The following is a 15,404-nucleotide window of genomic DNA, read 5'->3' as shown; positions in this document are numbered from 1 at the left end:
CCACAGACAGCAGAAAGGAGAGACACCAGGCCTGACTGGAGCATTTGAAACCCCAAATTCCACCCCCAGTGACACACTTCCTCCAAGAAGGCCACACTTCCTAATCCCTCTCAACTAATTAGACTCCCTATGATCAAACAGTCAAATATATGAGATGTGGGGGCCATTCCCAATCAAACCACCACACTAACTACCCTCCCCAGCCCGTCTATATTCTCAGAGTCTCCTAGGCCATGTGTAGTTAGAGAAGAATTGCACACCAGTAGCTGGAACCCTGAGTCCATGGACCCTCCCTAAGACCTTCCTCTCTGAGAAATGTCAGCATTCCACAGGCCCAGCTGTGACTGACTTCTTACAAAGTGTGCTCAGCTGATCTGTTAAAGATGGCGGCTGGTTCGCTCTGAGGGCCACCAGCTGCCACAATATCTTTGGCAAAAGGCTAGAGACGACTCGTAGATTCACATGAGGACCAAGGGTCTCTGCAGTTAAGGAGGGGGTATAAAAGAAAATTAGCTTACATCTCCTCAGCGTTCCAAGACTGGGAGATGACTCCATAGATTTTGTGCCTGCAATATAGTAGGCACGCATTGAATTGTGGGTGCTTTCCCAGTTGTTCAGTAGCTCAAAGCATGTGACGTACTGTCCCCAATCTCAGAAGCCTGGCCTTTCTCAGGGCTGCGCTATTAAAGAAAACTCACAGGCAAATGTGGCTGATCCTCACTTACCTCATGACTGCATGCACGAGAAGCCAGCAGTCAGCTGACTTCCTCCATCAGAGATGGAGACAGAGTTTCTAATGAAAGATTCTGAGGATGGATAGAAAAAGAGTCGCCCAAGAGGGTGAAGGAATGCGAGGAGTGAAGACAATGCTTGTGAGTGGTCGAAATGTTGGGTCTTGCAAGTATTTATTGTGATTGGGGGGAAAGTGTAGGGGCTAAGGAGATGGCTTAGTGGGTGATTGCTGCTCAAGCATGAGGACCTGCGTTCGATTCCAGTACCCACATAAAAGCCAGGCATGATGGTAGCATCTGTAATATTAGTTCAGGGAGATGGAGTTCACTGGTCAGCCAGCCTATCTGAACCCACGAGTTCCCAGTTCAGTGACCTTGACTCAGAAAGAAAAAGAAAGAAAGAAAGAAAGAAAGAAAGAAAGAAAGAAAGAAAGAAAGAAAGAAAGAAAGGGAGAGAGAGAATATGAATAGAAGGAAGGAAGGAAGGAAGGAAGGAAGGAAGGAAGGAAGGAAGGAAGGGAGGAAGGGAGGAAGGAAGGAGTAAAGTCAGATCTGCTGGTGCACACTTTAATCCTGCCACTCAGGAGGGAGAGGCAGGTGGACTTCTGTGAATTCCAGGATACCCTGATCTATACACAGTGAGTTTCGGGCTAGCCAGTGTTATATAATAAGACCCTTCTCAAAAAATAAAAATGAATAAATAAGACAGAAAGCGACTGAGGAAGGCACTGATGTGAGTAGTTATGAGAACCTTACAGGAAGGTGACCTTCACCACGACGATGCTCAGGGATCCCTGTGTCTGTTTCTGCAGTGCCCGAGTGTGACTGGGATGCCGTCTCTTTTCTGCCTACCTCAGCAGATGTGCCTGGTCTTTCAGGAGCACATATGTGCAGCTCAGTCCCTGCTGTGTGGGGGGTACCCCCTTTTCCCCCATTTCCGCTGCAGGCTTCCAAGGCCTGAGAAGCTCCTTTAGATCGAAATCTGCCGTGCTTTCCCCAGCCACTGGCATAGTAGAGAAACTTTCAGGTCCCATCATCCTGGTCCCCTCTCTGGGGGCCTGGCTCTATCATTGACCAATTAAATACAAGGGGCATTTGGGGACTGGCTCACCCCAGGTGCAGATACCTAAGTGTAGAAGGCAAAAGATTAAATAAGTCCATTCAGCAGAACTTATGTAGTTCAGTGAGTCCCTGACCCAAAAATATAAGGTAGAATGCAGTTGAGGAGGGCACACCAGCATGAACTTCACACACACACACACACACACACACACACACATTCACACACAAGTACATATACATAGTTACAAACTGTATTTACACACGAAAATTTTAAACAATTTGAAAAACAAAGGAAGGGAATGTGTAGAGAGCCACGTGACTTCAGAGGCGGCAGAGAGTGTGTTAAAGGGGTAGGCAAGGATGCCTTAGAGGAAAGGCACTGGAGTCCAGCCCTCAAGCTCCTGGTGTTTCTTGGGAAGACATCCAGGAAGAGGGAACCCCGTGCTCTCAGAGCCTCTTATGTGTCATGGGACTGCGGCCACGCTAACTATCTAGAATGGGGTACCGGGTGGAATATGGAACATATGTAGAATGGGATAGTCAGGACCACTTAAAATTGATGAATTGTTTGTTTCTAGAGATTCCCACATAGCACGTGCAAACATGTGTCCGTGAGTAACTAGGACTCTAGAAGGCAAAGTAACAGATAAGGAGGAGACTCCCTTCGTGGAGTATGTCCTGTGTGAGAAAAGGTCAGCTATTTAGAGAAGAAAGTTGGAGGGACAGTGAGTCCTTGGCATCATTTGGAGGTCTCCCCAGAACCTGCAAGGACCCTGCTAACATGCCTTCTTTCTGTCTTACAGTGCTCAGCAGAGTGTGGGGCTGGGGTGAGGACACGCTCGGTGGTGTGTATGACCAACCACATCAGCAGCCTGCCATTAGAAGGCTGTGGGAACAACAGGCCAGCGGAGGCTACACCATGTGACAATGGGCCCTGCACAGGCAAGGTGGAGTGGTTCACTGGCAGCTGGAGTCAGGTGCGTAGCCAGAGCTGGGTACATCTCTCTGTCCCTGGAAGAGGCAATATAGCAGAGGGGTTAGAACACAGCTTTGAATCTGTGCTACTAGCTACCTGTCATGACCTGGAAAAGCTGCTAATGTTCTCGGTTTGTCATTCAGCCAACGGGTGCATCCTTCCTTCCTGTGTGCCCACCTAAGCACATTATAAATCCAACAAGATTCAGTGTACACCTACTGTGTGCCCTCTTAAGCACCTTGTTCAGCCAAGATTCAGTGTGCACCTACTGTATGCTCACTTGAACACCCTGTTTAGCCAACAAGATTCAGTGTGCACCTACTGTGTGCTCACTTGAGTACCTTGTTTAGCCAACAAGATTCAGTGTGCACCTACTGTGTGCTCACTTGAGCACCTTGTTTAGCCAACAAGATTCAGTGTGCACCTACTGTGTGCTCACTTGAGCACCTTGTTTAGCCAACAAGATTCAGTGTGCACCTACTGTGTGCTCACTTGAGCACCTTGTTTAGCCAACAAGATTCAGTGTACACCTACTGTGTGCTCACTTGAGCATGGTGAGCTACCATGAACAAAATAAAGTTCTGTGCTTCAGGGAATGATCATGGGCACCCTGACGTACAGTAAATGCGGCAGGTGGCTGCTACTGCTGTATCTTACCATTAGCTGGTTTGTTAGGTACTCGACAATGTCAGAAACTGCCGTTTAAAAATCTGGAGATGGGGCCGGACATGATGGCTCGCAACTTTAATCCCACCACTCAGGAGGCAGAGGCAGAGGCAGGTGAATCTCTGAGTTCAAGAAACTCTGGTCTACAGAGCGAGTTCCAGGATTACACAGAGAACTATGTCTTGAAAAACAAAATTAATAAGTAAACATAAAAACACGGAGACTGGGGCCTGAGAGATTGGTCAATGGATAAAGCATTTGTCACACAAGCACAAGGGCCTGTGTTTAGATTCCCTGGAAGCCATGTGAAAGCCAGACACGGCAGCACACATCTGTAATCCTGGTACTTCTCGGCTGAGATGGGAGATGGAGAAGGGTCCATGGGGCTTGCAGGCCAGCCAGCCTGGAATACAGCAAGAGAGAGAGCAGCAAGAGACCCTGCCTCAAAGTAGAATGTGAAGGTCAATATGCACGCTTACCGTGTCCTCCAGATATGCAGCAAGGTCATGTTTGCCCACACGCACACACATGCACACATACATCATACACACAGATATTTAAGTGTTTGCTTGTATAGGAGTGCTCGGTTTGCTTGTACACATGCATGCCAGAAGAGGGCATGAGATGCCTTTATAGATGGTTGTGAGCCACTATGTAGTTGGTGGGAATTGAACTCAGGACCTCGGGAAGAGAAGCCAGTGTTCTTAACCACTGAGCCATCTCACCAGCCCACCGCACTTCTTTTTAAAGCTGGAAGTATATGTTATAAAAACAGATAATAAAGAAACTAAAGTGACCTTCGACCGATGAGCTGATTTTTCCTCCTTGTTCAGCATTGAGTGTGAAACCCTGAGGAAAAGCTAGAGAGCCAGCCCAATGACTGCCCTGTCACAGCCCCTACCCCACCCACCTCTACTGCCTGCCTGGATTTGAGTTCTTGGCCCTCTTAGCACTGGCTCCCGGGGCTGGCTGATTCGCCAAGGCCTTTTGTTTGAAGGTCATGATTTGTACGGTATCCAGACGCTGGCTCCGTAGGAATTTTTTAAAGTAGCTTCAAAGACAGACCTTGACAAAATTGGCCGACTTTTCCCTGAAACTGATACAGGCCCTTTGGAAAGCAAGTCGACAGCAAAGGGCAGGAGGCAGAACACACCATTTGCCTTCCCCACCATGTAGGTCCATTTTAAGGAAATAGTCAGCTGGGTGTGGTGGCGCACGCCGTTAGTCCTGGCACTCTGAGGCAGAGGCATAGATCTCTGTGAGTTCAAGGACAGCCTGGTCTACAGAGTGAGTGCTGGAAGAGCCAGGAATACATCATGAGAGCTTGCCTCAAAATAAATATTTTTAAAAAACAATTATTCAAAGGGAAAAATAAAGATTTCTTCAACAAGAATGCTCCTGACCTCAGGATCTTGTCATTTGTCCTTAGCCAGTAAAATGTCACATAAAGATCACATGTCTACACATGATGCTGTCACAAAGATATATAAACAACAATGCTCATTAGAGTATCCAAGGTGCACATGACACCATAGCCAGCCGCAGAGTATGAAAATGCAAAGCCTGGTGCTTGGGGAGTGTTGGGGGTGGCTCTCCCGTTCAGAGCCTGCGGAAGGCCTGAGCTCAGCTCTTCATACACACGTGGGGTATCACAACCATCCTTAACTCTGGTTCCAGGGGATCCAATACCCTCTTCTGGTTCTGTGGGTTCATACTACATACATGCAGGTAAAGCCCACACACACGTTTTATGTATGTGTGTACGAGTGGGGGGGGGGTCATATATTCATATCCATGCAGGAGTGCTTCGTTGGTAATTTGCCTAACATGCATGAAGTCCCAGGTTCAGTCCTCGGCTCTAATAAGATCAGGCATGTTGCGCATACCTGTAATTCCAGAACTTGGAAGGTTTAGATTTAGGATTTAGAAAGATCCTAAATTCAAGATTATCTTAGGCTACATGGTTGAAGCCAGCCTAGGCTACAGGACATCCTCTGTTGAAAAATACATATGTATTTTATAGTCTATGAACTGTTATGTAGACTGTATGGGGAAATGGTTTTTCTTTTCTTAGACTTCTAATGTTTTGATTGATAAAATCTGTAAAATTCAAAAGCTTCAGAGGAAGGGGTTGGAGTATTTCTAGGGCTGCTTTCATGGGCAACCCTCATGGACATTGATATAACTGAATCCAGCTCCAATCTCAGGGGACTCCTGACACAGTGAGGTAATTTCACCTCCCTGAGTCTGTTTCCTTAGGAGGTATCTTTGCTTTCCTGCTGCTATGATAAGACACTTTGGCCAAAAGCAAACTGGGGAGGGGAGGGTCATTCCATTCTGTTCAATGCTTTTCCAGGTCACAGTCCATCATGGAAGGAAGTCAGGGCAGGAGCTCAACCAAGGCACTTCAGAAGGACCCTGCTTACTGGCTCCCTCAGGTTCAGAGTCAGCTACCTCTCTTAGACAGCCCAGGCCCACCTGCCTAGGGATGACACCAACCACAGTGGGCTGGGTCCTCCTACATCAATTGGCCACCTGCCTAGAGATGGTACCGCCCACAGTGGATTGAGTCCTCCTACATCAATTAACACTCAAGAAAATGTCCATAAGCCAATCTGATGGAGGCCATTCCTTAACTGAAGCTCCCTCTTTAGGTGTGTCAGGGTAACAGCCAAGGTTAGCCATCACAGAGGGCTTTGTAGGGGACAGGTCATACAGGGTGTCACCCATGGCTGGCAGTAGAAAGCCCTTAATCAAAATCAGAACTCCTCTCTGTGCTTATTAATTGTTTTACCTGACAGCTGAGCCATGCCTTTGCCCCAGCCACGTGCCAACAAGCTGCACTATGGCCCACGACCCCACAGCAGACATGGAGCCGTGAACTGGATGGGAGCAGTTGTGCCAGCCATGGGACTGGCAGCTCAGCAGCTGCAGAAAGGACAGAGGGTACCCCAAGTAGTGTGGCTACTGTCACCCCTGCACATATCACCGCCTCTGCCCCCAGGTTACTGTCACCCACAGACAAAAATGGATCTATCTTTGGAGTGTCACACCATGTCCTTGAGAACCCACTGAGACCCAGGCCTTGGCCCATCTTCTCTCAGCCTTGGTGCTGGTGTAGTCTCACAGACATGGCTGCAGTGGGGCTCAGGTATCAGTTGCACCAAGACGTTGTCCGGCCCTCACACAGGCCATTGTCAGTGTCTCCTTCAGCTGGGTCCACCTTATTCTCTTAGACAAGTTCTCCCTCTACCCTGGAGGTCACTAGTTGGTCAGACTGGCTGACCAGCGAGCCTCCAGGATCCTGTCTCCACCTCCCAACACTAAAAGCCACACTTGCTTTTCACATGGGTGCCAAGGATCTGAACTTGGGTCTTCTCGGTTTTGCCATGGACCTTTTACCCACAGGGCCATCTCTCCAGCCCCTATATTCCTTATCAGCAATGGAGTTTACCAGTGCCCCTGCCGACTTCTGTTAATTTTTATGCATTTTGGTGTTTGGCTGCATGTGTCACTGAGGGTGTCAGAACTGCTAGAACTGGAGTTGTGAGCTGCCATGTGGGTGCTGGGAATTGAACCCGGGTCCTATGGAAGAACAGCCAGTGCTCCTAACCACTGAGCCATCTCTCCATCCCCAATTTCTATTCTTGTATCCTGTGTCTTGCTCTTCGTCCCCCTTTGTGTCCTGTGACACCTGTCTGTCTCGGCTTCTTCTCCAGTGTTCCGTCGAGTGTGGCAGTGGGACACAGCAGAGGGAGGTGATCTGCGTTAGGAAGAATGCAGACACCTTTGAAGTGCTCGACCCTTATGAGTGTTCATTCCTGGAGAAGCCCCCAAGCCAGCAGGCCTGTCACCTCAAGCCTTGTGGTGCTAAGTGGTTCAGCACAGAATGGAGCATGGTAAGTCGTGGTGGCCCATAGATGACTCTGGGGAGGGTCCTGGGCTCAGCCCATGAAGAGATCCTATATTCCCTGTGGCATCTACTCAGTAGACACAGTGAGGGAGAGCCTGCTCTGTCAGGGAACCCTGAAGCTTACAGATTTGGGTTTCTACACAGACGTGTTCAGAAGCCAATGGTTCTCAAGCTTTGGGGCATATCTGGGAGTCTTGCTTAAAAAGACTAATTCTGCGCGCGCGCACACACACACACACACACACACACACCAGCTAAGACCTTTATGATCACCAAGCAGTACATGGGTATCTTGGGCTGCATTTTGACAGTCATCGCTGCAGAGAATAGAGGTGGTTGAAAGGACTGAACGATTGCTGTTTAAAGCACAGCACTGTAAGCTGGGCACCGCCACATGTGCCTGCAACCCCAGCACTGGGGAGGTGGAGACAGGCTAGCTGAAGTGATGAGCCTCAAGTTCAGTGAGAGATCCTAGCTCAAAAAAATCAAGTGGTGAGCTAGGCATGGTGGAGCATGCCTTTGATCACAGCACACAGGAGGCAGAGGCAAGCAGTCTCTGTGAGTTCAAGGACAGCCTGGTCTGCAAGCAAGTGCCAGGACAGCCAGAACTACATAGAAAGACTGCCTCAAAAATATATTAAATACATACATGCATACATACACACATACATTCATACATACACACATACATACATAGATACATATAAACATACATACATGCATGCATGCATACATACAGTGTAGAGAAAATTGGAAAAGATACTGCTGCCAACTTCTGGCCTACACATGTATGCCCACACATGTGCACACATACCTACAAACACATGTCCCCACATATACACATTTACACACACACAGAGAGACACACGTGAATACATACACTACATTGCTACATTATGCAGTGAACCCTCTGTGAGAGTTCTGTGAGTTCAAGGCCAGCCTGGTCTACAAAATGAGTTCCAAGATAGTCAAGGATGTTATACAGAGAAAACCCCCATCTCAGAAAACCAAAATGATGATGGTGATGGTGGTGATGATGATGATGATAGTGGTGGTGGTGGTGGTGATGATGATGATGATGATAAATTTTAAAAAGAAATTGTCTTTTAAAAATTCTTTCCCAGTTCCACCCACTTAAAGAACCTAGAAACCAAATAGACCCGATAGCAAAAGGACTTTCTCCCATCCAGAGTGTAGCTTTGATTGACATTAGTAGGAGCCAGAAATTCTTTAATACCGAATCTTCTTCAGGATTCAAATGTCACTCTTACAACAGCAGATGAACTAAGTAGTGTGAGACATTGCATGTCAATGGCTGCTGACATCCCCAAAAGAAAGACAACCACAGCAAGGCCCCCAGATACACCCCAAGGCTTGAGAATCATTGGCTTATGAACGTGTCTGTATAGAAACCTATATCTGTAAACTTCAGGGTTCTTCAACGGAGCTGAGGCCTCCTGTGGATCTAACTAACAGTTTCTAGAAAGTGGAGAAAACAGAGGTTAAAATATGCTGTGGGGATAAGGTCAGCAATCAAAGGAAAGCTCCACAGAGCAAATGACCCTTGGTTCCTTCTCCAAAAGAAACAACGGCTGGGGATGTAGGCCAGCGGGCAGAGTGCTTGCCTAGCATGCACAAAGCCCTGGGGCCCGTCTTCAGCACCATGTAACCCGGGCGTTGCAGCACAGGCCTGTAACCCCATCACTTGGGAGATGGAGGCAGGAAAAGTTGGAGGCTACCCACACGAGACCTCTACAAGATGGGTCCCAGCAACAGACCCTCACAGATGGGGAAGGAATTCATGAGGCCCCGCCCCTCTCTGAGGAGCTGTCCTCAGGTAAGGGTTGCTGAGAGAGGAGTAGTCACTTTCTTCAGCAATCTAGTCACCGATATATCGCCCTCCCCCCATGTTCATACAAGCAACCCTAATTAAGTGGGTCACAAACACACACACGAAACAGACATGAAAATAGGAGGGGGACTTGCTGAGAGGAAGGGGGTCAGTGGGGGTGGGAAGGGCTGAGTAAAGGTGGTAAGGGATGAAAATAGCTAAAATCCAAATGCATGCAGCCGCATGGATGGCACTGCCAAAGAATAGCACATTTTCAAAACAATAAGGAGACAGTCAAGACCATCCTTGGCTACATTGGGGAGCTTGAGGCTAGCCTGGGCTATATGAGACCCTGGCTCCAAAAAAATGAATAATTTTTGTTTTAAATTTTTTAATTAATTTAAAATTTTTTTAATTAATAAAAATTAAGTAACAGTGAGATGGCCCAGCACATAAAGACACCTAACTGTGGGAAGACCTGAGTTCCATCTCCGGGATCCACATTGGAAGGAGAGAACCAACTCCCACAAGTTATTCTCTGACCTCCACACCTACCCCATGGAACCCACAAACACACATAATAAATGTAATCAAGAAAATTAATTATTGTAGCTGTGGTAGCCCACACCTTTACTCCCTGCACCCAGGAGGCAGGCTGATCTCCGTGAGTTCCAGGCCAGCTTGGTCTACAGAGTGAACTCTGGACCAAGTCAGGGCTACGCAGTGAGACCCTGTCTCAAAGAAAATTTGTTTAAATTCTTAAACATCAAAAATAAACAAGTATAAGGTAATGGAAGGGAGACCTGTGGGTTTAGATTAAGAATTATAACCAAAAGTATAACTGAGATAGAGATCCTAGTTGTTGTTCTTGTTATTATTATTATTTCATGTTTATTTTTATCTTATGTGTATGGGTGTTTTGCCTCCATATATGGCTGAGTACCTCCTGTGTGCAGTGCCCTTGAAGCACAGAGGAGAGGGCACCTCTCCTGAGGCTGGAGTTTCAGACAGTTGTAAGCCACCATGTGGGGACCAGGAGTTGATCCCATGTCCTCTGGAAGAACAGCAGTGCTCTTAACCTCTGAGCCATCTCTCCAGCCCCTGTTTTGTTTAGCTTTTTAAAAATAATACTTTGTATTTATCATTTGGAAATGCCCTGCACTTATACACTCCATTCCATGTCTACTCATGTCTATGTTCCTCCAACCTGACCCTGATTTTAAAAAAGAAAACCTTTTAAATATGAAAGATTTACCGAATTTTTAAAAATGAGATGAGAAACAGTAAATATATAGATTTGAAGATAATAAGGTACAGCAATGGTACACTTTTAAGGTTCCTTCTTTTTGGAGCCTTAAAATATTATGGGAGGTGTGGTGGAGACTAGAATTCACTCAAAACAGTTCAAGGAGTGGGTGTGGGCATGGGGCAGACAGGACAAGGTAGCTGACCCGCTAGGTGTCCTGTGAAAGTGTGGTTTAGTGCTCGCTTTCCCTTTAAGGAGTTGTTTGAATTTCCCTGGATTCTCCTCCCTGGTGCAGGGACCTAACAGGCTGCTGAGAAGTCTGACATTTTCTCTCTTTTGCCCCACAGTGTTCCAAGAGCTGTCAGGGCGGATTCCGGGTGCGGGAAGTTCGGTGTCTCTCAGACGACATGACCCCGGGTAGCCTCTGCGACCCCCAGTTGAAGCCAGAAGAGAGAGAATCTTGTAACCCTCAGGACTGTGTCCCTGAAGTTGGTGAGTTTGGGTTTCTACCTGACAAAAAAGAGAAATGAGCCTCCTCTCCATCTGTCAAGTTATCCAGGGTGAAAATGGTTGAGTTGGTTCTCTGTGACCTGCATTGCCACAGCGGTGTGTGTCTTGGGGTAGGGGGACAATAGGGGGTTAAGGGTGCTTTGATGTTATAATTTCATAGTTTAAGACTACAACGCACTGGGGTGTGCTCCGAGTCTCTTAATGTGAGCTACTGATGTGGACCTTTTTAACTTTAGCTCTGAGAGTCATTTAAAGGCACATAGACAGTTATTAAGGTTTATTTATATATTCAGTTTTGTTAACCTTGTAATTTCCTTTTCTTCCCCTTTATTGGATTTTATGTCTGAAGTGAAGTAGTTTTTCCTCCCTCGAAAAGACACCATAGCTAAGTCTAGAAGAGCAAACCAGAGTGGTTTTTAAAGAAAATCAGACTGGGGCCGAGTGCCGGAAAGCTTGCCTGCCATTCACAAAGCCCTGGGTTTGATCCTAGCGGCACACAAACCAGGCCTGGTGGTGAGTGCCACAAGCCTGGCACTCCAGAGCTGAGACAGGAGAATCAGAAGACCGAGATCAGCACCTCCCAGTACCAAGCTCAAGGCCAGCCAGGGGTACATAAAAGCTGTTTCAGAACAAAACCCTCTCACATCTTATTAGTGAGAAACCTTTGACAAGCGTGGGCTGGCTGACAGTGGGCCTCAAGAATACACAAACTGGTTATGACGGCCACGCTTTACTCCGAAATCTATACAATCAATTCCAAGGATCTGGCCGTTTTAGCCATCTTTAATTGCCCATGTCTGTGTGTGCCTGAGACAACTTACTTTTTCAGTGTTGCGTTTTAATGCAACCTTTTCAAAAGCAAGGCAAGGAGCAATTGATGATCCAAATTCAAATCACTTCAGCTGTGTGGTGTTGCCAAGACAAATAAGTAAATAGCTGATGTGCGTGACCCAGACATGGGAATTCTATCGATATTTACTTTTGAGGCCTCCCGCCTACAGAGTCCTTTATACTGATTGTAGCATTTTTTTTCCTAAGATGTGTTACAAGTTTTTTCTTGCATCTCTTCTCCTTTACCCTCCCCCTCCTTTTCCTTTATTCATTTGAGTTAGTGCTGAAAGACCCCCAGACTTGGGGAGACTCTCGCTCCAGTCACGGGTTGAGGTACCCCCAGGAAACACGAGAAGCCGGTCTTGATGTAATCAACAAAAGGCAGTTTTATTTACGAGATCTCGGGCTGACACGTATCTCACACAGGAGATTGAGTCAAGCCCCGAGCCTCTCTAGGCAGGAGCTTATATAGGGAAAACCAGGGGTTTCGTGTGAATACACATAATTGGCTAATACAAAGGGTGCACAGTTACTTTTGGCACGGAGTTACATCAACAAAGCATACGTGTAATCTAGCATCTCAGCAATGTGGGCAGGGCAACTCATCTCACTGCAGCAGGGGGATGACCCATCCTCAGGGAGTGAAGGAAGGGGAGGGGGTGGCTCCAGATGGCCAGTGTCCTTGGGAGTTGATAGTCGGGCCAGTGAGCCCTATCTCAAATTCTCTCAGGCATGTCTGGACTTTGTTCATGACTAACTTTTAGAAATTTTAACCCTTCAGTGCCTGTCACCGCGCTGTGCTTGGCTGAGTCGGGTGGCTAGCGGCAAACTTCAGAGATCCACCTGTCGCACCCTCCCAGCCCTGGGATTACAGCACACACTACATGCACAGTGCTTCCGTGTAAGGCCTGAGACTCAAACCCAGGTCCTCGCACTTACATGGTGGCATCTTCTCAGCACTGACACGATGTCAGTCAAGATCCACTCAGGATCTTTTAAATGGGATATATCGAATATGAATCAGATATACCAAACTGTTTATATCAAATAACAGCACAGAAAATCCAGAGAAATCTTGAGGATAAGAGTATTGGGGGACTTATTCTGCCACAGACAAAGGCATGCGGCCGGCTCAGGGAGAGGTGAGCAGGTAAAAGCAGACAACAGGACGTCCTCAAATAAACCAAAGAAGCTTGGTCTGTGGTGGAGTTCGCATAGGAGTCTAGGGAAAGGGTGAGCTGTTCAATGATAATCAAACAGTTCATCTATGCTTACATAGATGGAAAGACAGAGAATCCCTGCCTCTCAATACACACACACGCATATACACACACACACAAGTACACACACACATACACACACACACACACACACACATAAGCACACACACATAAGCACACAGGCACATATGCTCACACACACTCCCCAGTTCCTGGAGAATTAAGGAAATAAATGTAATCAGAAATTTTAAACTTTAAGAAAGGACTTTGAGGAGGGAAATGTTTTACCTTAGAATAAGGAAGAATTTCTTAAAGGAAAACCCCAGAGTGGTCACAAGGGAAAATACTACGATACCAATAAATTAAAACGTCAAGTGACCAGTTATCACGTGACATCATAAAAGAAGTGCCAAGAGGAGCTACAAGCTTAGAGAAGAAGCTAGCAACATGGCAACCAGTAAGGACAGGGATCTGTGGTGAGAGCTTGTTAAGTTCACAGGCAAAAGGAGAGCTGCCCCCAGCAAAGGGAGCCTGAGGGGCAAACACTGATACAATGTGTTCACCTCACACAGGAAGTTTAGCGTTCACTAGACAGACACAAATACGGCCCACGGTGGAAGACAGTTCTGCTACACCTCAGCTAGCCGAGGGCTTGCCCAGCATGCACAGTGCCCCGGGAATGCTCTCCAGCACGGCATAAACCACACATGGTGGTACACACCTAGAACCATCCCCAGCCCTGGAGACGGAGGCAGGAGGATTAGAACTTCTCATCCTCCAGGATCAAGGCCAGCTGAGGCTACGTGAGATCCTGTCTTCTTCCCACTGCCCTGCCATTCCCCAACCCCCAAAATAGAATGCCACTGTTCTGCCAAGAGAAATACAAATAGCCTCACATAGTTTAGAGGGCAGCCATCACATCTAATAAGGCTGTATGTGTCTTAAAACTCAAAAAGAACACTTAAAAATTCGCTCAAAAGACTGCTGTTTCTTTTTTTTTGTTTGTTTGTTTTTAAGATTTATTTATTTTATTTATATGAACACTGTAGTTCTCTTCAGACACTTGAGAAGAGAGCATCCCATTACAGATGGTTGTGAGCCACCATGTGGTTGCTGGGATTTGAACTCAGGACCTCTGGAAGAGCAGTCAGTGCTCTTAACCACTGAGCCATCTCTCCAGCCCAAGACTGCTGTTTCTAACAGGAAAAAAAAATGGAAACCAAGTCTACCAATGGAAAATGCATCCGTTATATATTTACATGGCTGTCCTCCCCAGTGATATAGACAAATTCATAAATTCAATTTCAAAAAGTGGCCAAGAGTTATTTTCTGAAGTTTAGGTGTCACCGTGGTTAAAGAGAGATGGGAGATGGAGAAGTGGCCTAGTGGTTACGAGCACTGGCTGCTCTCCCGAAGGACCTTCCCATCAACCACACAGCTCACAGCCGTCTGTAATGGGCTCTGATGCCCTCTTCTGGCATGCAGGTGTGCATGCTGATAGAGCACTCATACATAAAATTTAAATAAATCTTTTAAAAACTAAACCACATACAGGAGCCGGGGAGATGGCTCGGTGGGTAAAGTGTTTGTTCCACACACTCAAGGATCTGAATTTGGATCCATGGCACCCTTATAAAAGCTGGGTGACCCCAGCGGTGGGAAGGGGAGACAGGAGGCTCTCTGAGTTTGCTGACTAACCTGACTAGCCAATCTGTGAGGTCCTGGTTCAGTGACCAGAAAACTAGGTGGAGGAGGAAGGATGCATGAATACCAAGGAGCTACACATGGTATCAGTGGTGGCTGGGGAGGAGCCACTTTCTTCCGTGGTGGAGCCAATGTAAGGTACCCATACTCAGGTAAATTACCTCACACGCTTGCCCATGTAGGCAGCACCAGCTAAACTTACTGTAACAGGAGTTAAAAATCGGCACGCCATCTTCTCCTGGCCTCTTTGTGAGAAGAAGCCCTCATAGCTGGTTCGTCATCCCTGTCCAGTGTCTTCAGCATGACCATCCTGGGTCTCGCTATGCTACCCTGGCTGACCTTGAACTCCCGAACTTCACATTTCAGCCTCTCAAGTGCTGGGATCACAGGCTGCCCACAATCCCTGGGCATTCTTGAACATATATTCTCTCCCTCTCTCCCTTCCTTCCCTGACCCCCGTCTCTGTCTCTCTCCCCCAATCCCTACCTCCCTTTCTGCACCTCCCTTTCTGCACCTCCCTCTCTGCACCTCCCTCTCTGCACCTCCCTCTCTGCACCTCCCTCTCTGCACATGTGTGTGCATGTTTGTGGAGGCCAAGTGTCATTGGCTATCTTCCTCAACTGCTCTTCAACTTATTTCTCAAATGTCTCTGTTTCCTTTATCATTCTTTGTCAAGCCCAAATACATATTTAATGTTTGGGGTCATTTTTACAC

General features: G+C 47.1%; 1 protein-coding gene across 2 annotated transcripts in view; it reads left to right on the top strand.

The window, feature by feature from the left end:
* Thsd4 (thrombospondin type 1 domain containing 4) overlaps window positions 1-15,404 on the top strand; it is a 599,748-nt gene that overhangs the window by 578,606 nt on the left and 5,738 nt on the right. For both annotated transcript variants that reach the window (XM_039082429.2, XM_039082430.2), the window contains 3 exons: window positions 2,597-2,770; window positions 7,155-7,334; window positions 10,773-10,917. In XM_039082429.2, coding sequence (XP_038938357.1) covers window positions 2,597-2,770; window positions 7,155-7,334; window positions 10,773-10,917 — 499 coding nt within the window. The remainder of the gene's footprint in view (window positions 1-2,596; window positions 2,771-7,154; window positions 7,335-10,772; window positions 10,918-15,404) is intronic.

This window comes from Rattus norvegicus, chromosome 8 (assembly GCF_036323735.1).
Source record: "Rattus norvegicus strain BN/NHsdMcwi chromosome 8, GRCr8, whole genome shotgun sequence".
NCBI classification, from domain to species: Eukaryota; Metazoa; Chordata; class Mammalia; order Rodentia; family Muridae; genus Rattus; species Rattus norvegicus.
This window is presented reverse-complemented; position numbering and strand designations above follow the sequence as displayed.